At 45.4% G+C, this 24,179-nt stretch overlaps 1 protein-coding gene across 5 annotated transcripts in view; it reads left to right on the top strand.

Annotated features, from left to right (window-relative positions):
* The window catches only part of nbeal1 (neurobeachin-like 1), a 355,441-nt gene that overhangs the window by 310,447 nt on the left and 20,815 nt on the right, over positions 1 to 24,179 (top strand). For all 5 annotated transcript variants that reach the window (XM_038787846.1, XM_038787851.1, XM_038787847.1 and 2 more), the window contains 10 exons: positions 1,730 to 1,825; positions 2,553 to 2,677; positions 4,129 to 4,269; positions 5,781 to 5,911; positions 6,667 to 6,776; positions 10,549 to 10,666; positions 12,826 to 12,923; positions 15,473 to 15,589; positions 16,117 to 16,206; positions 18,461 to 18,570. In XM_038787846.1, coding sequence (XP_038643774.1) covers positions 1,730 to 1,825; positions 2,553 to 2,677; positions 4,129 to 4,269; positions 5,781 to 5,911; positions 6,667 to 6,776; positions 10,549 to 10,666; positions 12,826 to 12,923; positions 15,473 to 15,589; positions 16,117 to 16,206; positions 18,461 to 18,570 — 1,136 coding nt within the window. The remainder of the gene's footprint in view (positions 1 to 1,729; positions 1,826 to 2,552; positions 2,678 to 4,128; positions 4,270 to 5,780; positions 5,912 to 6,666; positions 6,777 to 10,548; positions 10,667 to 12,825; positions 12,924 to 15,472; positions 15,590 to 16,116; positions 16,207 to 18,460; positions 18,571 to 24,179) is intronic.

A 24,179-nucleotide genomic window follows, 5' to 3' on the forward strand; every position in this document is an offset into this window, starting at 1 on the left:
CTCAGTTAAATTGTGGCTAAGCTGTACCTCAGTTTGATTTATCCGAGTTGATTCCATACCCTTACCTCGTACCCTTCATGTCTTATGGTAGAAGTGCGTTTAGTTTGCTCATGAGAATCACATTGGATGTAGAAGTTCATCCTTAAGCTCTGCCAGTCATTGCTCCTCATAAAATGCATGTCACCCAGCATTTGCCTGTCCTTCTAAATTTAAGGGATCAGATTATTGGAGATATTTAGGAATAGGAGGATGCCGTTCAGCCCTTCATACCTGCTCCACCATTCAATGAGATTCATGACTGATGATCAACTCCACATAACAGCCTTGGTGCCATATTCCTTAAAAAAAAGTGACAAACCTAAAAATCTCAGTTTTTAAACTTTCAATTAACCCTCCCACAGAAGGTTTCCCACCAGAGGAAGTCGAAGACCACTGTAATTTATTCCATATGCGGTGTGTACTGAAAAGTTGCCAGAAACCCAAAGATGCATATTAGCAAATGGTCATGCACACTGATACAACAAATCATGTAAAATGATGGAATTCATCATTAGGAGATTGCAGAGGACATGGTGGTATTGTGGTATTGTCACTGGACTAATAATCCAGAAACCCAGGCCAATGATCTGGTGACAGGGGTTCAAATCCCACAGCAGCTATTGGAATTTAAATTTGATGAATAAATCTGTAATATAAATAGAAGAAAATGTGCCACCCTCATCGGTCTGGGCTACATGTGGTTGACACTTAAATGGCTTAGTGAGCCATTCGACTCAAGGGCAATTAGGAATGGACAACAAATGGTGACCTTGTCAGTGACACCCACGAAAGAATAAAGAAAAAAAAACATAATAAATTTTCTCATGCTGTGAACAATTGGGTTCATGTTTGACCTTGGAAGAAATAAAATTGCATTTATATAGCAGCACATCGCATCCTCCTGACGTTCATAGCATTGTGCAGCCAACTGATTTGATTCTGAAGTACACTGTATGTGGTAAATCCTAACACTCAGTTTGCAAACAGCAAAGTCCCACCGACGAATGTTCAACAGATCCAGTTTTGTCAGCATTGGTTGCAGGGAGCAACAAGAGCATTGTGACCAATGGCCTACTCTCCAAATAGTGCCATGGGATCTTTTGCAGTAATCTTGTGAGCCGATAGATGGGACCTCAGTTTAACCTCATGTCCTCAACATGTCCAGCCCTGGAAAAAGCAGCAGTCCCTCAGTATTGTACTGAACCATCAGCAAAGGTCTTGAATTCCTGGTGACGATTGAATTCTGAGATCTTCCTCACAAGTGAATAACGTGACAACATCTGTCCTCTTCTGAGCAGTCATACGGACTCAAAACATTTACTCTGTTTCTCTCTCCACTGATGCTGCCAAACTTGCTGAGTTTTCCCAGCATTTTCTGGGTTTTTTTAAATTTCAGATTTCCAGTACCTGCAGTACTTTGATTTTATTTAACCTACTGCCAGGGTGTGATGACAATGGCTGTTAGGATTGTGGGACAGCCCTGCTTAATTTTCATCCTATGGGTTTTTTCTACCTCTGAAGCCCAAACCTTTACAAAGGTGACCATTTATTAGAGATTCAACTGGACTGATAAAGATAGTTCAATGTGCTGGCAACTCTCCTATTTATGTTCCATTGTCTTGCACGTTATCCCAAAGTGATGGGGTTAGGAGAGAATAGAAGACTCACTTGTATCTGTTTTCTCCTGCAGAAATGGGTGAACCGAGATATTTCAAACTTTGAATATCTCATACAATTAAACTCCATCGCAGGAAGGACTTACAATGACCTTGCTCAGTATCCAGTGGTATGTAGCAGAATAATTTTCAAATCTAGCATGTAAGTGTGACTAGCCATTGGCCCGCTAATTGCTGTATGTTTTGTGAAGTGACCGAGACCATCACCAATGCTTCTTTGCAGTGAATCTCACAATGTTGCAAAACAAAGCCACAAGTTCAGTGCCTTCCAGTTGACATTTATCCCCAAATGTCCCCATATCATTGATAGCTCCCCATACCATTGGACAGGTCAGAGGGCTGTAAAATCTTGCTCAATTGACATGGCCTTTTCTCAAATCAATCACTGTCCTTTTGCAAAGCTCGTTTCACCAGTTGTATTTAATGCTTTAAAAATAAGGTGCATCATGTCTTCCTCTCCAGGAGAGAGCTTGAATCCAGCTCATGTTGCTGGAATGGAAGTGAAGATCTTGCATCTGGCTTCCAGATGTGTTTGTACCAAATTCAGGACACTGTTGAGTCTAAATCAACGAGCTCAGTGCAGGTGCAGCACTTGTGGTATTGTATTTTGATGTTCCGAATGTTTCTATGCATCTGTCACATTGGGCAGGATGTACTACATCCTCAAATAATCCGTTACCTTCAGGGAATAGTTTTTACAAGAAGTGGTAAGGTAGTGTTCCCAATGTTATTGTGTATTCACTAAATCCAAGAACGCTAAAATCTGTATTTCAAACGGACACAAGGTAGGGTCTGGTCACATCTCAGACATTTGACACATTGGTTTCTTGATTTCAGTTTCCTTGGATTCTCAGTGATTATACATCGGAGGAGCTGGATTTGAACAACCCTGAAGTCTTCAGGGACCTCTCCAAACCCATTGGAGTTGTGAATGAAAAGAATGCCAAAGCTGTTCGGGAAAAGTGAGAACCTCTTCTGAACTAAAATTGTCTCCTCTATCCTACTTCTTTCCCTGTTGGAACTTCCCTACTGCCTAGAGGAACCTGCAGAACTCTGTTAGACTCTAGCCAATGTCACCCTAGACCCAGATTGTTTTCAAAAGATGTAATGATTCAGACTGTCTTCTCTCCATTGGATTGCTCTTGTGGAGAAATTGCTTCACGTCATCTTAGCCATGTCAGGCAGGGCTTAATGTTCGGACTCATATCTGAGTCTTAAGGCCACGTGCTCAAGATCTACTTCGGAGACTTCAGCACAACATCCAAGTTGACGCTTTGCTGCAGTATTGAGAGCATGCTACAACTTTGGAGATGCCTTATTTTCACAAAAAACACCGGCTGTCCCCTCAGGTGGACGTAACAGATCTTATGGTACTATCCAAAAAAGAGAAGGGCAACTCCCGCTGATCTGCAGGCCAACATTTATCCCTCAACCAACACATTTAAAAACTGGAAGGTGAGGTCTTCTGTCTGTCCACGCCCGTGCGATCTCTCATGCCCACCAACGGTACACCCCGCTGCAAGTTTCCCAGCGGCATGGAGTGGATTCAGTGGAAAATCCCATTGGCAATGGCGGGACCAGAAAATCCTGCCAACAGCGGGCTGCCGGGAAACATGCCACAGGGAGGCCAGAGAAGCTTGCCCAGATTGTCTGATCATTATCACATCACTGCGTGTGGGACTTTCCTGTAAACAAATTGGCTGCTGTGTGTTCTACAGTACAGCTGTGACTCCTCCTTGTCCTCCCAAGAGGGTGTTGATGACCGGGCACTTCCATTGGATTGGTCCATGATTATGTTTGCAAAGTACTGCAGTGATTTACTTTTGCCACCTGCAGTATGGTTGACCAGGAAGCTCTGCTGCTCTTACCACCTGCCGTAAGGGGTATTGGAAGAATTTACAACCTGTTTGGCCAGGTTATGAACATCCCTTCAGTGGCTATCAAGTCCAGAAGTGGGACTTGAACCTGGAGCTTCTTGCCCAGCAGTAGAGTCTCTACCCACTATGCCGCAAGATGTCCCTACAGCTGTGACTGCACTTCAGAAAGTATTTCATTGCTGTGGAGCACTTTGGGACGTAAACGTCACTTTAAATGCAGCTTCCTTGTCTGTCGTGGCATATTTGGGAGGCTTGAAAAACAAAATGATCTTGAATTAAATGAAGGTTTCCATCAGTTACAATTTTGGAATATGATGCTGTTGATTCAGTGATATTTATACAGCTTTATCCACACACATTGTGACAGAAGTCAATAAGAGATGTTGAGAGACTTCCGCATCACCTCACAAATATTGCCTTTCACAATAGAGAAAATCATTCTTTGGTCTCATTTTGTATGCATTTAACCCAGAAAGCTGTTTTCTCTGAGGTCCCCACAAGACACTCATCTGTCTCTTTCATCTTGTGTTATATAGGTTTGATAATTTTGAGGATCCAACAGGGACGATTGACAAATTTCACTATGGCACTCACTACTCCAATGCAGCTGGTGTCATGCACTATCTGATCCGGGTTGAACCCTTCACTACTTTGCACATCCAGCTACAAAGTGGCAGGTAAAGTTCTTTCTCAAATACTTGACTCTCCATTAATGACATATCAGCAGGGTGGGAACTCCTTTGTCACATGGATATTCAAGAGGCTGACTTTGTGCCAACTTCTCAAGCCAGAGATTGGCAATAAATGCTGACTTGACCAGCTTCACTAACATGCCAAGAGTAGCTGACATGATTTGGGTTGGTGTGGAGGGAGGAGGTTCAAATAGCTTTATAGAAGGGAAATGCCCCAGAGGGAGGGGTTCATTTGACTAGTGGACACTGGGTACTGTAGTAGTAATAAGACCATAAGGACATAAGACATAGGAGCAGAATTAGGCCACTCGGCCCATCGTGTCTGCTCCGCCATTCAATCATGGCTGATATTTTTCTCATCCCCATTCTCCTGCCTTCTCCCCATAATCCCTGACCCCCTTTATTGATCAAAAACCTATCAATCTCTGTCTTAAAGACACTCAGTGATTTGGCCTCCACAGCTTCCTGCGACAAAGTGTTCCACAGATTCACCACCCTCTGGCTGAAGAAATTCCTCCTCTTCTCAGTTTTAAAGGATCGTCCCTTTAGTCTGAGATTGTGTCCTCTGCTTCTAGTTTTTCCTACATGTGGAAACATTTTCTCCACGACCACTCTATCCAGGCCACGCAGTATCCTGTAAGTTTCAGCTCACTGAGCTCGTAATCCAAAGACCCAGGTTAATTCTACTGGGCATGCGTTCAAATCCCATCAAGGCAGTTGGTGCTATTTAAATACAATTCTGGAATACAACGCTAGCCTTAATAGACATTAAGCTATTTAGGGAAGGAAATCTGCCATCCTTACCTGGTCTGACCCACGGCAATGTCACTGACTCTTAACTGCCCGCTGAAATGGCCGAGTGAAACACTCAGTTCAAAGGCAATTAGGGATGGGCAACAAATGCTGGCCTTGTCAGCGAGGAACATGTCTCATGAAATATTAAAAACACTTCAATGCTGGCCTTTATTACTTTGGGAAGCACAGCATCATTTGCGGAAGAGATGTTTCTAATGATTTTACTTGAGGCATTTTTCAGGGCAGCTGGATGATACATCACTGTCTGATATTAGCAACTAACTGACCCCTCAGTATTGATCTATTCTGGATTTTATGCTCCTTTAGCTGCAGTATTTTTATAAATGCTACAGCACAGTTTGGCACTGGTGACAACAGGGGAAGAAAATTGTCAGTAATTCCCAGATCAGACAATTTCTCCCTTGCCCGGACACAATGCTGTAAATCCACATTCAAAATTACAAGTTGTCTTTCTTGAGGGAAGAAACTGAAAATGGTGTAAAAAGCCCATCAATAGCCTGACAAAGGGTTAATGTTAACTTGACTTTTCACCTTCCGAATGATGACCGATTTATTTTTTTATTATTCCCTGTTGTGGTTTGAATTTTCCGACTTTTACAGTGCTCTGTTACACATAATGTGATCAACTATAAGCTTTATAATGTCTATTTATTCCTTTCTGTACTACCTTTATCTTCAAGGTTCGATTGTGCGGATCGCCAATTCCATTCCATTCCTGCTATGTGGCAGGCTCTCATGGAGAATCCCAATGATGTAAAAGAACTCATTCCTGAATTCTTCTATTTTCCAGAATTTTTAGAAAATAAGAACCGTGAGTATTTCAGCGGAACTGATCGAGGAGGGGAGTTCTGTTTCAAACACGTTTCTGACTTTGTTATTTCGAGAGGGAGACCAGGCACTGACTAGCTTCTTATGCAATGCATAATCTGTTTAAAAGATCAATTCACGCTTAGCCCAACAAGTCCAAAATAGTGTTAGTGCCGAGTAACATTTTGTCAAGTAATGAACAGTCTTCAAATCTGGAGAACAGCTGTATTTATAGAGAATTCAGAATCGGGGCTGGTTTAGCTCACGGGGCTGGTTTAGCTCACTGGGCTAAATTGCTGGCTTTTAAAGCAGACCAAACAGGCCAGCAGCACAGTTCGACTCCCGTACCAGCCTCCCCGGACAGGCGCCGGATTGTGGTGACTAGGGGCTTTTCACAGTAACTTCATTGAAGCCTACTCGTGACAATAAGCGATTTTCATTTTCATTTCAATCTGAATTGTTTTCTTCTCAAGGCATGGTTAACAAGGCATCATCTGTGAACCTCCCACTTTTTACTCAATACTATAACCCCACCCTTGCTCAACTGCTCTCTGCAGGTCTGTAGCCGTACAAATTTACATGATAACTGGTTTGTTGATCTATTGTTGGCGTGCGCTGATTTAATGAAATACTTTGTAACGTAGCTTCTCATTTGAACACTTGTATATCTTTGAAAGGCAGTTTCTTAGTTTATTTAAGTTAGCTTGTCACCAAGCACTGACAGCTTGGACTAACACATACATTTCTCAACTATTAAAGAGCTGGACCTGGGACGTTTGCAGATTTCAAAGGAGCGGGTTAATGACGTGATACTTCCGAGATGGGCCACATCACCTGAGGACTTCATCTACAAGCACAGGAAAGCTCTGGTGAGGACTGCTTCATAATCTCTATATTTTGATGCATGAAAAGTATATGGAGAATTTAACTTTTCAATTCTTAACTTGCCCCATTCCATCATCTCACACTAGTCAATCATGCCCCAATTTTAGGGGATACGTTTAAAACAGGCCTCCATTTGAATAAGCCTAAACCAACAAGTAGTTGCATTAATGTTATTTTTTTTGTTGCTAAAACATACTTTATTTATAAAATTTGTAAAAGTACATTCAACATTTCAAATTGTATGTTACAGAAAGTGCAATAAAATTCATGTTTTCTCTATACAGTTTGATGCAACCTGAGGAGCCTCAATCCAATGTTTTATTAATTCATGGGGATGGGGACATCACTGGTTGAGCCAACATTTGTTACCCATCCCTAATTGCCCTTGATTTGAATGGCTTGCTAGGCCATTTCAGAATGCAGTTGAGTTTTTTTCTCAATTTGTCCAATTAAGGGGCAATTTAGTGTGGCCAAACCATCTACCCTGTGCATCTTTGGGTTGTGGGGTGAGACCCAGGCAGTGGTGAGGGAACCAACAAGAGGGAAAAACATACTTGACCTCATCCTCAGAAATCTGCCTGCTGCAGATGCATCTGTCCATGACAATGTCGACAGAAGTGACCACCACACAGTCCTTGTGGAGACAAAATCCCGTCTTCACAATGAGGATGCAGTCCATTGTATTGTGTGGTACTAACACCATGCTAAATGGGATAGTCTTCGAACAGATCTAGCAACTCAAGACTGGGCATCCCTGAGGCGCTGTGGGCCATTAGCATCAGCAGAATTATAGTCAACCACAATCTGTAATCTCATGGCCCGGCAAATCCCCCAGTTTACCATTACCATCAAGCCAGGGGATCAACCCTGGTTCAATGAAGGAAAGCATGAAGGATCAACATCAGGCATTCCAAAAAATGAAGTGTCAACCTGGTGAAGCCACAACATAGGACTACTTGTGTGCCAAACAGCATGAGCAGCAAGTAATAGACAAGAGCTAAGCCATTTCACAATGAACGCATCAGATCTGTAGTCCTGCTACATCCAGCTATGAATAGTGGGGACAATTAAACAACTCACTGGAGGAGGAGGCTCCACAAACACCCCCATCCTCAATAATGGAGGAGCCCAGCACATTGTGCTAAAGACAAGGCTGAGGCATTCGCAACAACCTTCAGTCAGAAGTGCCGAGTGGATGATCAATCTCAGTCTCCTCCACAATACCCAGCATCACATGTCAGTCTTCAGCCAATACGATTCACTCAACGTTATATCAAGAGACAGCTAAAGGCACTGAATACGACAAAGACTATGGGCCCTGACAATATTCCGGCAGTAATACTGAAGACTTGTGCTCCAGAATTTGCCATTCCCCTCGTCAAGCTGTTCCAGTACAGATTCAATGATGGCATATACCCGGCAATGTGGAAAATTGCCCAGGTGTGTCCTGTACTCAAGAAACAGGATAAATCCAAACCAGCCAATTACTGCCCTAACAGTCTACTCTCCACCGTCAGCAAAGGGATGGAAGGAGTCATCAACAGTGCTATCCAGCGGCACTTACTCGGCAATAATCTGCTCAATTTAGATTCCACTAGGGACACTCCGCTCCTGACCTCATTACAGCCTTGGTTCAAACATGGACAAAAGAGCTGAACGCCAGAGGTAAGGTGAGAATGACTGCCCTTGACATCAAAGCAGCATTTGACCAAGTACGGTATCAAGGAGCCCAAGCTAAACTGGAGTCAATGGGAATCAGGAGGGAAACTTTCCGCTTGTTGGAGTCAAACCTTGCACAAAGGAAGATAGTAAGAAGTCTTACAATACCAGGTTAAAGTCCAACAGGTTTGTTTGGAGCCACTAGCTTTCGGAGTGCAGCTCCTTCATCAGTTGAGTCACCTGATTAGAATATCCCTCAGCACGTAGTCCTGGACTTTGGAATGTGACAATTTGCAACACTTTGTTGCGGACACTTCTTTGCACTGGAAGTCCAAAGAGCGTCTTTCACCGGGTTAATGGTCCTTATGCCGCAGTTGATGTTTAACTTGCTGTTCATCCCTGGGAACGGCTGCAGCGCACCCAGCCCTATGTCACAGACCGTCTTGGGATGAATCTCAACAGAAACCATTCCATCTCTTTCTGGACTCTTTGTGAAGACATGGGGCGCAATTCAGCAGACAAAAATTGAAGTCCACTTTTGGGCGTGTTTGGCGGGGTGTTTTGCAATGGCTGAAATGCCGAGAATCACCCTGCTATTCAATGGCACAGTTTTTTGGGGCCTCAAGGACTTTCTCCTTGCCAAGGCCATACTCGGAGACATTTACTCGCCAGAAAGACCTGCTGCTGGCAGACCCAATCTTCCCGTCCGGTACTCACAGCCCCCTGCCTGCTGCTGTCCCCCCCCCCCCCCCCCCCCCTCCCCCCCCAAACCTAGTTGAGGCCCATGGTAACCCCACCAAACCTGGTTGTGCCAGGGTTGCCAGGTGTCAGGGTACCACCCTGCCCTGTCCCCGACTACCCGAGGGTCTCTAATGGCCTATGAGACCGAGGTGCCATCAGGCCTGGTCCATGCTTGTGTAGACCAAAACTAAATGGCACCGTGGCGAGGTCTCTTGCAGGCTCATATAAATATGCAGATCTGGATCTTGCAAGGCAGAGTGAGTTGGGTGACTCACGATCGACCTGGCGCCCAGCGCAGAGCCCAATTTGGGGCTCTCGCGCGATTTAAGTCATGTGACCAGATCTGCGCCGAGCGCAACAGGATCGCTGAATTGCATCCTCAAGCAATTAGTTGCCCATTAAAACATTTTCAACTTCCTTTGTGCAGCAACAGTTGTGATTATTCACTAGTTGGCACCTCATTTAACTGTAGTGAGTGCAACAACAAAATGTAAATAAGAAACGAAAACAGAAAATGCTAAGCAAATTAGGCCGGCTCTGTGGAGGGTGAAACACAATTAAGGGGCTGAATTCTTCAGTCCCCCAGCTGCATGTTTCTCGATGGCATGCCATTCTATGGCAGAGGGATTTACTATTCCCGTCGCTTGTCAATGGGATTTGTCGTTGAAGCCACGCCATGCCGCCGGTAAACACTTAGGCGAGGGTGCGCTGCTAGTGGGAAAAGTGAATCGCAACGGCCGGAGAATTCCAGCCAAGATTTCTCGTTGCCGATAGATCATTGACTTGAAATGTTATCTTTAAATTTCTCTTTCCGCAGATGCTGCCAGACCAGATGCATTTCTGTTTTTATTTCAGATCCCAAGCATCTGTTTTTGAGTTTTGTAAACCTGCACCTAGATTTCATGTCCTTTTTCCTTTTGTGTGATTAAAGCCTTTTCTGACCACTCTGACTGATATGTGATTTGTACTAAGCACTGATTGATGTTTAAATAAAGCTGAGGAGGTGAAAACGACTGGGCGAAAGGTTGCTGGACAAAAGAAACATTCATGTTATGTATTTGATTAACATAATGGCACTACCACATTATACCGGCCATCACAGATAGCCAGCAAATCCTGTTCATATGAGCACACCCACTATAAGCAGTGCAAACTTTATTGGAAAATTGCATTAATTTTTTCTCATGATATCCCAATTGCACAGCCTCAGTACAGGAATTTGACTGAGGTCCTGTCAAGAGGATCGGCAAAGTTATTATAGGAGATTTTCACAGTAACTTCATTGCAGTGTTCGTGTAAGCCTACTTGTGACAATAAAGATTATTATTAATGTTTGTATTTCCCTCATTCCTACAGGAGTCCGATTTTGTGTCTGCTCATCTTCACGAGTGGATCGATCTGATATTTGGATATAAACAAAGAGGACCAGATGCAGCCGAGGCGCTCAATGTTTTCTACTACTGTACCTATGAAGGTAAATAATAATGGCCTGGGAGGAGGTATACCTTTGAAATCTCCAGCTACCATTCAAGGAAGCACATTAGCAAATTGCTTTTTCCATCAAAATGGGTGCTGTCAAAATGGAAAAGGGCTTGAAGCATTACTTTAAATGGCATGTTGTGTTTATTTTAATAGTGAGTTAAAATATTCACAATCCAAATTTTCCTGGTGTTTTCCATCAAACATTTGGGTGTCACTTGTGAACAACCAGTCAGCCCAGGGGAGTCAGTGCATTGAAACATACCAGTCGCACTGAGAGAAAAGACCAGCTAGATGAAGGTTTTGTAGGTAAAGTTCACATATGTACCAAAAGGCTTATGGCAGGGCTGAGCTCAGACAACCCCCATCCTAACTTTTGTCGTTTTTTTAAATTCAAGAATTCTTGCTGGAGCACAGTTTGAGAAATGTTGGCAGTGTTAATTTGCTGAAATCAAGCTGGCAAAGCAGCAAGCTGGCTCCAGTCTGCCTTCAATACGGGTTTATTTATAAAACCCAGTGTGGCTGAAATGCAGCTTTTTCCTTCCACACAGCTTCCCTCCACCAGTGAAAACTGGTTCTTATAACTGTGCCCTAACCTTTCCCCAGGTGGTATCAGCTGCTCTACATCACGACAAGAGCGTGCACGCAACTGTCACAGTATTTGCAACATTAACAGACAGCTCTATATCCTGGTCCACTGTTTAAATACCCTTTACTTCGTAGCAGGGTCTAAACGGCGAGGATTGGCAGGCAGTTTGATTGGAGGGTATCAAAGTGGAGTCTCAGTTCAACTTATTTGACTTTGGTTAATTTACAAAGACCATTTGGAAGCATCAGGAGCTGAAACTGTCTTTATTTTGCCATCAGATTATCAGAGCTCTGTGCCATGACCTGCTCCTCCATTTCTTAGCACAGTTTTATTGATGATGGAGATTAGGCTTTGACCCACATAGAATTCCATAGATTTCCTTCAGTGCAGAAGGAGACCATTTGACCCATTAAGTCTGCACTGCCCTCTGAAAGAGCACCTTACCTAGGCCCACTCCCTCGCCCCATCTAGCCTGCACATCCCTGGCCACCAAGGAGAAATTTAGTATAGCCAATCCACCTAACCTGCACATCTTTGGACTGTGGGAGGAAACCCACGCAGACATGGGGAGAACATGCAAACTCCACACAGTCACCCAAGATTGGAATTGAACCCAGGTCTCTGGCGCAGTGCTAACCACTGTGCCACGTTGTGCTGCAAAGGCCAGATTCAGCGATGGATTATTAATCCTTATTGTGTTGTGTGGAAATGTTTGCTTCATATTATCCTTTGGATGGATAATCTCTGGTTTTCTCTGCCTTTACCAATACTCAGTACCCATTTAGCATTGGTAATGTTGGGAAGAACTGAACTGGTGGCCATCTCAATCTTCGAAACCTGTGCTGCAAATAAACTGGAGCCTTTCCTGAATGCTTAGTCGGGCAGTGGTAGTCGGCCTGACTGAGTCTGTCCAAGAAAAGCCCATATTTCTCCCCAACATAAGGTGGTGCTAAAGCACCCGCGCAAATTTTATTTACTAAATGGTTATATTATAAACAAATAGTGCAGAGGAGGCCATTCGGCCCATCATGCCTGTGCCATCCTGCTGAAAGAATTATCCATTTATTCTCAGCTCCCCTGCTCTTTCCTCACAGCCCTGCCAATTTATCCAATTCCCTTTTGAAAGTTCCTATTGGATTTTTCGTACCCCTTGAGGCAGCGCATTGCAGATCAGAACAACTCAGGCAACTCAGTGAAGATAAACCTTGCTTGCCTCGCACTTGGCTTTTTTTCCAAATTACAATGTGTGTGTCCACTGGTTACCAACCTCCTACCAATGGAGACTGGTTCTCCCTATGCACACTCAGAATTTGAACATGTCCAGTAAATTACTCCTTGACCTCTGCTGTAAAGGGAACAAGCTCGGCTTTAATAGTCTTCTGTGAGATTTAACGGCTTTCATTTCAAAAGTTGGGTTTTGATTGGACTTCATGATGAAGGAACATAATCGGTGACCCCCCCCCCTCTCTCTGTACTCTGGGGAGCAGCACTGTTGTAAGTGTGTGATGTGAGGAATAAAGCGCAATGAGTTAAATAGGCCTGCATTTTATTGTGTCACATTACAGGAGCTGTTGACCTGGATGCAGTCACAGATGAGAAAGAGCGAAAAGCGTTGGAAGGGATGATCAATAATTTTGGGCAGACTCCCTGTCAGCTCCTCAAGGTACTGCTTTAACAGCTCCACAGTGCCAATTTCCATTTATGTAAAAGGTAAAGTCGCCATAGTCCCAGATGACCATAGGCTGCTTTCATCTTTGAGGGGGAGAACTGACTGGTGGTGATTTAACCTGAGGATCATACACCTCAGGTAAGGGATAAGGTTGAGAAGGGGATGCCTGATCAAGAAAGCAGGAGCGGGATACTGAATTTGCATGATTAACCATGATCATATTGAATGGTGGTGCAGGCTCGAAGGGTCGAATGGCTTACTCCTGCACCTATTTTCTACGTTTCTATGAATAACCTCAGCCTGTACGGCAATTGAACCCGCGCTGCTGGCCTCACTCTGTATCATGAACCAGCTGTCTAACCAACGGAGCTAAACCAGCCCCCATTTATGTAACATTCTTAACATAGGCAAATGCCCTAGGGCATTTCACAGGAGTATAATCAGTCAGATATTTACATTGATGTTATGTGGGGTGCCCAAAATGTGGTTGTTGTGGTAGGTATTATAAAGAGTCTAGAAGGAGGGAGACATGGAAAAGTTTAGGGAGATATTTTCAGAGTTAAAGGGCCATACAGTTGAAAGCACAGCCAGCAAAGGAAATCAGGATGTACAAGTGGCTTGTGTTTGACTAATGCTGAGTTCATGGAGAATTATAGGGCTGGGGGACGTTGCAGAGACAGGAAGAGACCAAGCTAGGGAGAGAATAGAACACAAGGGTGAGAATTTCCAAATCGAGATGTTGCTGAAACAGGAACCTGTTGTAGGTCAGAGTACGGGAGTGATGGGTGAAGGGGATCTGGGGCAGGTTTGGATGTGGGGCAATGAGTTCAGGGTAAGGTGGAAACAGGTAATGTTGTGGTGATCAAAGCTGGTGCTCTTCCTGATAGACAGTTCAGTATCGGAAGCTGCCCTTTGCCTCAGATTGGAAGCAGATGATGCAACAGGCCTGGTTCAGCCTGGGACGGGGGTCGGTGGGGGGGATGGAATTACCAGAACGGGAATGGAGTTTGTGGTGTGGGTCAAAGATAATGGCAGCACTGGAGGTAATTGTGGCTCATCCAGCACTAGATGTTAAACCAGCTGCCTGGCATCACACAGGCAGTGGAGGAGTGAGTAACATGTGATAATGAGGTGGAGTTGCCTGTCATATAGTGTACATTGGGCGGCAGGGTGGCATAGAGGTTAGCACTGCTGCCTCACAGCTACAGGGACCCGGGTTCAAATCCACCCTCGGGTGCTCCTGTCTGTGTGGGATTTGCACTTTCTCCCTGTGTCTGGTAGGTTTCCTCCAGGTGCTCAGGTTTCCTCCCACAGTCCAAAGATGTGCAGGTTAAGTGGATTGGCCATGCTAAATTGCCCCTTATTTCCCGTACCGGCCTCCCCGAACAGGTGCAGGAATGTGGCAACTAGGGGCTTTTCACAGTGACTTTATTGAAGCCTACTTGTGACAATAAGTGATTATTATTATTGTCCAAAAAGGTTATGGGGATAGGGTGGAGGTGCTCTTTCAAAGGGCCGGTGCAGACTCGATGGGCCAAATGGCCTCCTTCTGCACTGTAAATTCTATGATTTGGAACAGAGGAGCAGGGGTAGAACATTCGGCCCTTCCGGCCTGCTCCGTCATTTAATAAAATCATGGCCGATCTAATTGCGGCCTCAACTCCACTTTCCTGTCTGTTCCCCATAACACACAACTCTCTTGTCGATCAAAAATCCATCTAACTCAGCCTTGAATAAGTTCAGTGTCCCAGCCCCCACTGTGCTGTGGGAGAGAGTTCCACAGACTAACGACTCTCTGAGAGAAATAAATTCTCCTCATCTCTGTCTTGAAAGGGAGACCTCATACTGTTAAACTGTGTCCCCGATTCTCGTGTTGGAACCCGAGTCATATCATTAAGACAGCATGTAGATGAGGGACACTTTAGCTCAATTGGCTGGACAGCTGGTTCTTGATGCAGCACGAGGCCAACAGCATGGGTTCAATCCCCATGCCAGCCGAGTTTATTGATGAAGCCCCGCCTTCTCAACCTTGCCCCTCGCCGGAGCTGTGGTGATCCTCAGGTTAAATCACCACCAATCTCCCCCTCAAAGAGGAAATAAGTCTATCGTCATCTTGGACTATTGCGACTTTCTTTTACTTTAGATGAGGAATAAAAGGAGAACCAGTGATAGATCTCTTCCTGGAGTGGGATCAGGGAATCGAAAGCAAGCTTTGTGGGGGTGGAAATAGAGTTTCCACAGATTTTTTTATGAATGGCTTGCGGGTTTCAGAAACTAAAACAGATCAAGCTGTAATGTCAGTTGAAATAAGCACGCACACAAACAGCCAGCAGACCGTTTACATTAGCCGCTGTGTTTGGTAAGTGTCAACATAAAGATTTGTTGCATTGAATCCGCAAATAACGGATGCACTTTACTCCAGTTAGAGAGCTCTGGAAAATAGATTGGATGATTTGAGATCCTTTTTGGTCCAGTGATGTTGCTTTTGGAGCAAATGTATTCAGTTACACCTGATAAACGTTCTCTGTCGTGTCTTACCACAGGAGTCGCATCCATCCAGGTTATCAGCCGAAGAAGCTTTGAAACGACAGGCTAAGATGGACAACTGCCCACTGAATATATTTCAGCACCTGACCGAGCTTAAGTCCTTCTTTGTGGAGGTAAGTGTTGGAGGCTTTGCTGCTTGTCTGCTGGTGGTATTTGTATAGTTTATTTCAGTAAATTTATTTTTGTCGTGATCTTTGGTTTGGTTAGTGATGCGTAAAAACACGTCTGTGTTAATCCGGGATATAATACTCTCAAAAAAAGGACCATTTGTATAGGCTCTTGCATCAGCATTTTCTATAATTTGGGTGTATCACTTGTTGAAGTTGGAATTCTCTGTAAATTGGAGCTTAGAAACCAAAACCATATTTCGTCATACTGAACTCACTTATGTCAAATAACTAACTCTGTTACCTCTACCGAGACCTCTCTAAGTAAATCCATTAAAAAACCTGACAGTGTGACTGTATGAGGAATTTGTCAGGATATACTATAAGAATGCGTAACTCACGGTTATGATTTTTGATGTCCCTCAGTATTGTTTGTCCTTGTGCATTTTCTTCAGCGAGTAATCCCTCAATAATTAATTCTGTGAGGAAACAGTGGGTTGGATGGACTTTCACTGCCTTTTTTTTCTTTGAAGGGAATCAGTGATACCATTCCCATCATGAAAGCAGTGGTGCCCAAAAGCCAGGCTCGCTCCTTCATGTCACAGGGAAGCCCAGATACCCTGGTAAGTTTTTTATTACAGCCCTTAAGAAGCAAATTGTCACACTTAAGAACGCGACCTGAATAGAAACAAGAGAACCAACTGAATGGATGGGGGGGGGGGGGGTCATATCTTAATATTCTTAACTCGAGTTTCTGACCCGCATCAGCATTGAAATTGTAATGGGCACTGAGCTGAATTGGGGTGCAAGGGAAGAGGTGGAAGAGTAACACAGTGAATTGTTGTTGGAAGATGGTGATGAGAGCACAGGAAGTGGGGAGAGGAAGAAATGTACGAGCCTGGAGGCCGAACAACGATAAAAAGTCAAACCACCTGACTTGTGGAAGACTTTACAAAGTGACAGGTGTTATGGAAAGTGCAGTGACTCATCTTAAGATGTTAATATAGTTAATTGTCCACAAATTTTACCTGGTGTAACAAGAGATTAGTGCCATTGTGGAAAACTGGCTCTAGGGTTTGATAATGAGTGAAATGCTGCCTCGTGTTTCAGTATAACAAAGGAGTTTATTTCACTTCGGGAAAAAACTTGTGCTGTGATTGAGCTCGTTTTAATCCATGGAAAAGTTTGGTGTGAACCAGAAGCGAAGATTAATCCATTTTGTAGCTGCAGCATATTTTGTAGCATAGGAGATGGAGACCTGTTTAAAGAGAGAAAGTGAATAATATGTTTATTATAATATATATTGCAGAGGATAGTATGGGCTATTGCTTTGTGTATCATTCTTTTTTAACCTATTTAAATTAAATCTGTTGATTCTTAGCTCGTGGCTCAGTTGTGTTTGAGGGTGTATGTCAGTCTGCCTTTCAAAACAAATTATATAGCCACATGATGCATTGCAGTAGCTGGTGCATAGAGTAAGGGCTCACTTGTTGTGACCTTCGAGTGCTGCTGCTGTTTATTTAGATATTGGAAAGATAAAAGAATGCTATGCACCAAACCCAAGTTTAAAAACCCAAAACTCTCAGCTTGAGCGCTCAAATTAACAAACGATTAATAGAAGTTGATGTACAATTCTGTCGCGTGAAACGTTGACCAGCAGTAAATCACTGCAACTGCACCCTTGGGGTGTCATAGAAACATGTTAACAATGCAGCAATTATCTACCTCCTGTGGAATGCTTAAATGTGTACGACAGGAAACATGGACTTTCGCAAAGCCTAAAGGCAAGAGTGGACAATGTAAATTTCAGGCAGGCTCAGAGCCTATATAAGTTCCTTTAGTTATTAGATAGCAGCATGAGTGTAGTTTAGTTAAGGACAGTTAGAGGTTCCCCTTTGTGTAAAGAAATTGAAATGTATGATTGAATGTTATAGCGCCCCCTTAGAATTTTATGGATATGTGTTGTATTAGGGAAAACTTAGGTAAATGTTTCGACCCATAGGACAGAGTAGGGTAAAACCTGTCCTTGATGGAGGGTATCCGTCAGAACAGAGAACAGGAGAAGATTCAGTAGTGTGATCCATCACGCTTCGTGTTTAGGATCAAGAGGGTGGACTGTAGCCATCGCGCTCTTTTGGGCAGTCCTTTGGTTTGGACCTCATTAATTGAGTTGTTCCCGATCACTGTATTCGATCTGAGGCAATAAAGGGGCGGGTGCCTTGATGGCTGGGTGTGTCCTAAACAGTCATTGACCCTGTTGTTGATGCTTTCTGAGTAAAGGGAGTGGCGCCGAAATGTCTGGGATTGTATCGGTTACTCAAGTATCAGTCCTTTTGTTTTACGGAGATGGGCTACCAAAATGCTAATCGGTTGGGGGTTTCGATGCTGCCTGGATTCTTTGCTCACAAATATACATTCTGGCTCTGAGCCTGCCTGAATCTTACATTGTCCACATTTCCCTTTAGGCTTTGCATACGTTCATGTTTCTTGTCGTAAGTGGCCATCCCAGATGGCTACAAATGCACACAATGCTGGTGGAATGATTGTCTGAGTCACTAAAGCCCCAAGTGCTCAATGTGCAACTTAGAATGGTTGTCACCGTATGTATGCCCTTAAACATCCGAAAAACTGTTTGATATTTCTTCAGGAGGGATATTAAGTCTTCACTTTACAGCAATAAATAACGCTGAATAGAACGCTTAATGAAATAGATATAGAAACATGATTTACCATATGCCTTTTTTGTGTTTTCTTTTGTAAAGTCAATATGGTAATGGACAGGCTTTACTGGTGCACCCCAATGCTGATGTTGTGTTTATTTACGGGAGGACAGGGTTCCCCACTCTATATCTCAGTGTCTGTACCTTGGCTCCACAGGTGACTCTGAGTCAGAATTGCCTGATGGGAACTCATGGGTGGCTGCCTTACGATAAGAACATTTCCAACTACTTCACATTCTCCCGGGACCCAACAGTAACTAATTCAAAGTAAGTAAGTCTCACGGGTGACTTCTAGTTGTGGACCGAAACCGAGAACGAATGAACTGCCGAGAGCTGTGATTGTCTGTTTTCATAATTTTCAAGTGAAGGAGAAAGTGCTGAGGTGGGCGAAGCAGAAGCGGGAGGTAGAGTGGGATGGCAAGGGTGCACGCATATACCAAGACTTGACGATGGAGTTGGCAAGGTGGTGGGCAGCCTTTGTCCAGCTTGTGCAGCATTGTATAAATGCAATATGCGGTTTGGTGTGGCCGACCCAGCAAAGCTGTGGGTCATGCAAAATGGCAGGGACTATTTTGAGACAGCGGCAGAGGCGTTTGTGAAGGCAGAAGGCCTTTGACTGGACTGCATTTGGGCTTTGGCAGTTTTTGACAGTTCTTTCTTGTTCTTTCCTTGTACGGGTGTTATGGTTCGCCTTTTTGCTGTAACAGTGGTTTGGGCATGGGTGCTTTGGCATTTATGGTTGTTGGGGTTTTGGGGGGTTTTGTTAGGATGCAGGGTATGGGGAGTTTAGAAAGGGTGGGTTTTCTGGGGGACGTTGGAGTTGATGTTTTTTTTTCTCGATGTGTGGAAAGGTGGTCTGGCAGGGGCCACTACGCTAGCAAACATATTGTTGGCTAGTGAACCGGAACAAGGTGGGCAGAGGGGCCACGGTACTGGAGCCTGTGTGAGCAGGTTTTAATGGACCTGGGAGGTGTGAGTGGTGGAGAAATGGAGACAATACTGGGTGAGGTATTTTCAAGAGGAAGTAGTAGAGCGTTTTGCTGGGAAGGGGGAGGCAGTGGAGTGGTGGACAGTGACTAAAGCCAGGGCTGGGTGCTGCCTGCCAGGAGGGGCCTGGAATGATAGTCATGGAGCATAGGAGGGGCCTGGAATGATGGTCATGGAGCATAGGAGGGGCGGGGGTTGGGGGGTGGCATGTGAGAGACCCCATGGTAAGAGTGGTAACGTGGAATGTGTGAGGATTGGGGACCTTTAAAGAGAACTCGAGTTTTCTCCCATTTACAGGAGACCCATCTGAGGGCAGATGAGGCTAAGAAAGGGCTGTGTGAGCCAGGTGTTCCATCGGGCTTCGACCTTAGGGCCTGGGGGGGCGGCGATATTGATGGGTAAATGGGTGAGGTTGCAGGCTGCAGGTGATGGCGGACCACGGTGCAGGTATGTGATAGTGACGGGTGTGTTGGAAGAGAGGCTAGCGGTGTTGGTTAGCATATATGCCCCAAACTGGGATGACGCTGGGTTTGTGAGGAACATGTTAGCGGCCATACCAGACCTGGATACTCACCAGTTGATATTGGGGGGGATTAAAATATAATGTTGGACCTGAAGGTGGACAGGTCCCGGTCGCGCTCACCTGTCCCTTCGGGTGACGAAGATGTTAGCCGGGTTCATGAAGGAGATGGGAGGGGCAAATCCCTAGAGGTTTCTGCACCCGCGCTTATAGGGAGTATTCATTCTTTTCACCGGTGCGTCAGGTGTACTCCAGGATCGACTTTTTTTGGTAGGGAAGGCGGTGCTAGCTGGGGTGAAGAAGGCAGAATATTCTATGGTAGTGAAGGTGGTAGTGAGGTCATCTCATTCAAGGCGAAGGTGGATAGGGAGGCACAGGAGGAGCGGCAACAGTTGATAGAGGAGATTTTGGAGGTTGATGGAAGATATGCGGAGGATCCAGAGCTGGGCCTGTTGGTGAGGAGACAGGAGTTGCAGGCATCGTTTGACCTCCTGTCCACGGGGAGGGGAAATTCGGCAGTTGAGGCAAGTACGGGGGTGGGTTTGAGTATGAGTATGATGAGGAGGCCAATCGATTGCTGGCAGGCCAGCTCCATCGGAAGGCAGCAGCGAGAGAGTTTGTGCGGACTGGGGATGGAGGGGTGTGGCGATGTTGGTGCTGGAGCAAATGAACAAGGTGTTTGAAGGCTTTTACAGGGACTTGTATAAGTCTGAGCCGCCGGAGGATGAGTCGGAACTGAGGGAATTTCTGCAGTGGCTGGAGGTGGGAGAGGAGAGGAGGGCCAGTTTGGAGGAGCCATTGGGGTTGGAGGAAGTGCAGCAGAGATAGGGAAGATGCAGTCGGGCAAGGCATTGGGGCCAGATGGGTTCCAAGTTTTATAAGAAGCTTAAGGGTAAGTTGGCACAGTTGATGGTGGTAGCCACGCTGAAGACTTGAGGGAAATTTCGGCAGCACTTCCAAGTTGAGGGCAGGCTCGAGGGTGATACTGATAAGAGAGAATCACTGGTTTGAGCCAGGGACGATGGATGTGAGGTTCCAGGGATGGGAGGAGAAAGGGGTGAGGATCTGTTTCTGGAGGGGCAATTTGCAAGTTTGGAGAGGCTGGAGGGTGAAGTATGGGCTCCAGCTCAGGGAGGGTATCGGGTATATATATGCAGGTGTGGAACTGTGCAAGAAAGATTTTCCCAAACTTCCCAGTAGCACTGTCCTCCTCGTTTTTGGAAGAGGTGCTGTTGGTGATGGGTTGGAGAGTGAGGTTGTCTCAGCGATCTACAGCAGGATTATGAAGGAAGATAAGGAGTCCATGGAAAGGATTAAGTCCAAGTGGGAGGAAGAGTTGGGGAAGGGGATGGAAGAAGGTTTATGGTGCAAAGTGTAGCGAAGGGTCAATGCCTCGACCTTGTGTGCAAGGCTGGGGTTGATTTGGTTAAGAGATGTAAGTGCAGCACGATGGCGCAGTGGTTAGCATTGCTGCCTCATTGCGCTGAAGTCCCAGGTTCAATCCCAGCTCTGGGACACTGTCCGTGTGGAGATTGCACATTCTCCCCGTGTTTGCGTGGGTTTTGCCGCCGCAACCCAAAGATGTGCAGGGTAGGTGGATTGGCCACGCTAAATTGCCCCTTAATTGGAAAAAATTAATTGGGTACTCTAAATTTATAAAAAAAAGAGAGATGGATAGGGCACACTTAACGAAGGCAAGGATGAGCCCGCTGTTTGAGAGGATGGAGGACAGTTTGAGGGTCGTTTTTCAGCGCTATGTCTGAGGTTCTGCATGTGGGTCCCCTGGAGGCCATATTCAGGGAGTCAGACCTGCCGGAGCTGCAGACGGGAGCAGGGGCAAACGTTTTAGCCTCCGCCTCATTGAATAACTTGGAAGCGGGTTCTGTTGGAGTGGAGGTCAGCTTCTCCTGTGCCTCGTTGTGGCTGGGGGAATCTAATGAAATTCCTATATCTGGAGAAGCTGAAATTTTCTCTGAGAGAGATAGATCAGGGCTTGTTTGTTTTACATTTTGGTGACCACGCTGTTGTGAGGGGGTGGGGAGGGGGGGTTGTGTATTATTATAAAACGGTAAACATTTTGAAAATTTGGATTAAAATATATGTTTTGTTAAGTAATTCTCAGAGACTGTGACTGTCAATTCCAACAGCTGAATGCCAATCTCACCAAAATCAAGTTTGCAGGCATGCTTCTGTAACCAATATTTTTTCGTTTTGCTGAAGGAGAGATTCTGTCAAAGCTTTTCATTTTGGACTCATCAGGATAGATACGCAAGAATACCAGCTGTAAAGGGAACAAGAACACCGCCTTGGCATATGTCAGTATAATTTTTTGTTCCCTTTGCAACGAGTGTTCTGGTGTATCTGTCCTGATGAGTACGGATGAAAAGCTTCAACAACATGTTTTTTACAGCAGTACCCAATCTGTGTACTACCAAACAACTATCTGTACATTTTGGTGCAGGAGTTGGAGAGTAGGGATAACAAGCAAGAACTTAAATTAGCAGAACAAATAGTGGGTGTCCAACAAGTATCTGTGCTGGACTGTCCGCTACTCCCTGTGTTTATTAACCATTTAGATGATGGGATGGAGAACCTTTATATCCAAGTTTGGCAATGCACAGAGGAAGGCGGCATTATAAGCAATTATGGATGGAAGTATAGAATTACCAAGCGATATTAATAGACTTAATGAACTCTTAAAACTGTGGCAAATGGATTTCAGAGTAGACAAATGTGAGGCCATTCGATTAGGACCTCAAAAGGATAAACAGGATACATCCGAAATAATGAAAATCTAGAAACAGTGGTGGTCACAAATCATTAAAGTTCCATAAGCAGGTAGAAAAAATGATGAAAATGGGCTGATGAAATGGCGGACTTTAAATCGAGAGGACCAGAACGCAAAAGGTTCAAAGTCATACTTCAGCTACACAAAACCCTGGTTAGACCCCAGCTGGGGTTACTGTGTTCAGTTGCGGGCACCACACCTCAGGAAGCTTATATTAGATTTGAGGGAGTGCAGCCTAGGTTTACCATAATGATGCCTGAACTACAGGGGTTGAATTGTGAGGAGAGATTGCACAAAGGGGGAAAAATCCAGATGTATGGGCTGGGATTCTCCCTGGGTCGGAGAATCGCCGTTGACGCCGAAAATTCCAGCCATGACGCTGAGACGCGATTCTCCGGCGACCAGTCGACCTGCACACGCAGTCGACGTGGCGCCAGTCGGGGACCATTGAAAGAGGCCCCCGCGGTGATTTTCCGTGGTCGACCGGCCGAGTTCCGCCAGCGCGGTTCAGATATGGTACCACCCGGTGGGAGCTCTGTCCCGTGGCTGCGGTGGCTGTCCTGGTGGGGGAGCAGGGGGATCAGACCCCGGGGGGGCCTCCATGATGGCCAGGCCTGCGATTGGGGGCTACTGATCAGCGGGCGTGCACTATTTGGGAGGGGCCTACCTTCTTCCGCGTGGGCCCGCTGTGTCACTACACCATGTTGCGGGGCGCCGATATGACCGCCACGCGTATGCGCTGGCACAGAAACAGCCACCGCGCGCATGCGCGGACATGCGCCAGCAGTGCAGGGCTGCGTATCTGCGGCGGAGCTGCAGGGAGCATTCCGGCGCCGTGCTGACCCTCTGTGGGCCACTGAATCGTTAACGCCTGTTTTTTGGAGAATCTCGGCCATGGAGTCAGGTCACAGATCAGCAACAGATCATTAAACATCAGAATAGGCTTGAAGGTATTGACCCCAGGGAACAGGAGTATTTGTTTTTCTCCTCAGTTCACAAGGTTTATTCGACGATGGATTTTTTTTGTAGTAGGGAAGGTGCTATTGGCTGGGATTAAGGAATCAGAGAATTCGGCGATAGCAATTTTGGATCATACGCCGCATTGGGTGGACATGGTTTTGGGGAAGGGGACAGTGTAGAGGCTGGGGTGGTGATTGGACATGGGGTGTTGGGGGACCGAAGTTTTTGTGAAAAGATCGGGAGGGTAATTGAGGAATACTTGGGTTTTAACTGCACGAGGAGATATCACATGCGGTGGTATGGGAGGCCCTGAAGGCAATGGTGAGAGGGGAGGTGATATCGTTTAAGGCAAAGGTGGATAAAGAGGAGAGGGTGGAGCGGCAAAGGCTGATAGATGAGAATGTTGGAGGTGGACAGGAGGTACGCGGGGATGCAGATCCAGCACTTTTAGATAGAAGGAGGGAGCTACACGCTAGTTTTAATCGGTTGTCCATGGGGAAGGCGGTGTGCCAATTGAGGCGGGCAAGGGGAGCAGTTTATGAGTATGGGGAGAAGGCATGCTGGCAGGCGGAGGGAGGCGGTGACGAGGGAAATTGTCCAGGTGCAGGATAAGATGAGGAA

This window comes from Scyliorhinus canicula, chromosome 2, assembly GCF_902713615.1.
Source record: "Scyliorhinus canicula chromosome 2, sScyCan1.1, whole genome shotgun sequence".
Classification (NCBI taxonomy): domain Eukaryota; kingdom Metazoa; phylum Chordata; class Chondrichthyes; order Carcharhiniformes; family Scyliorhinidae; genus Scyliorhinus; species Scyliorhinus canicula.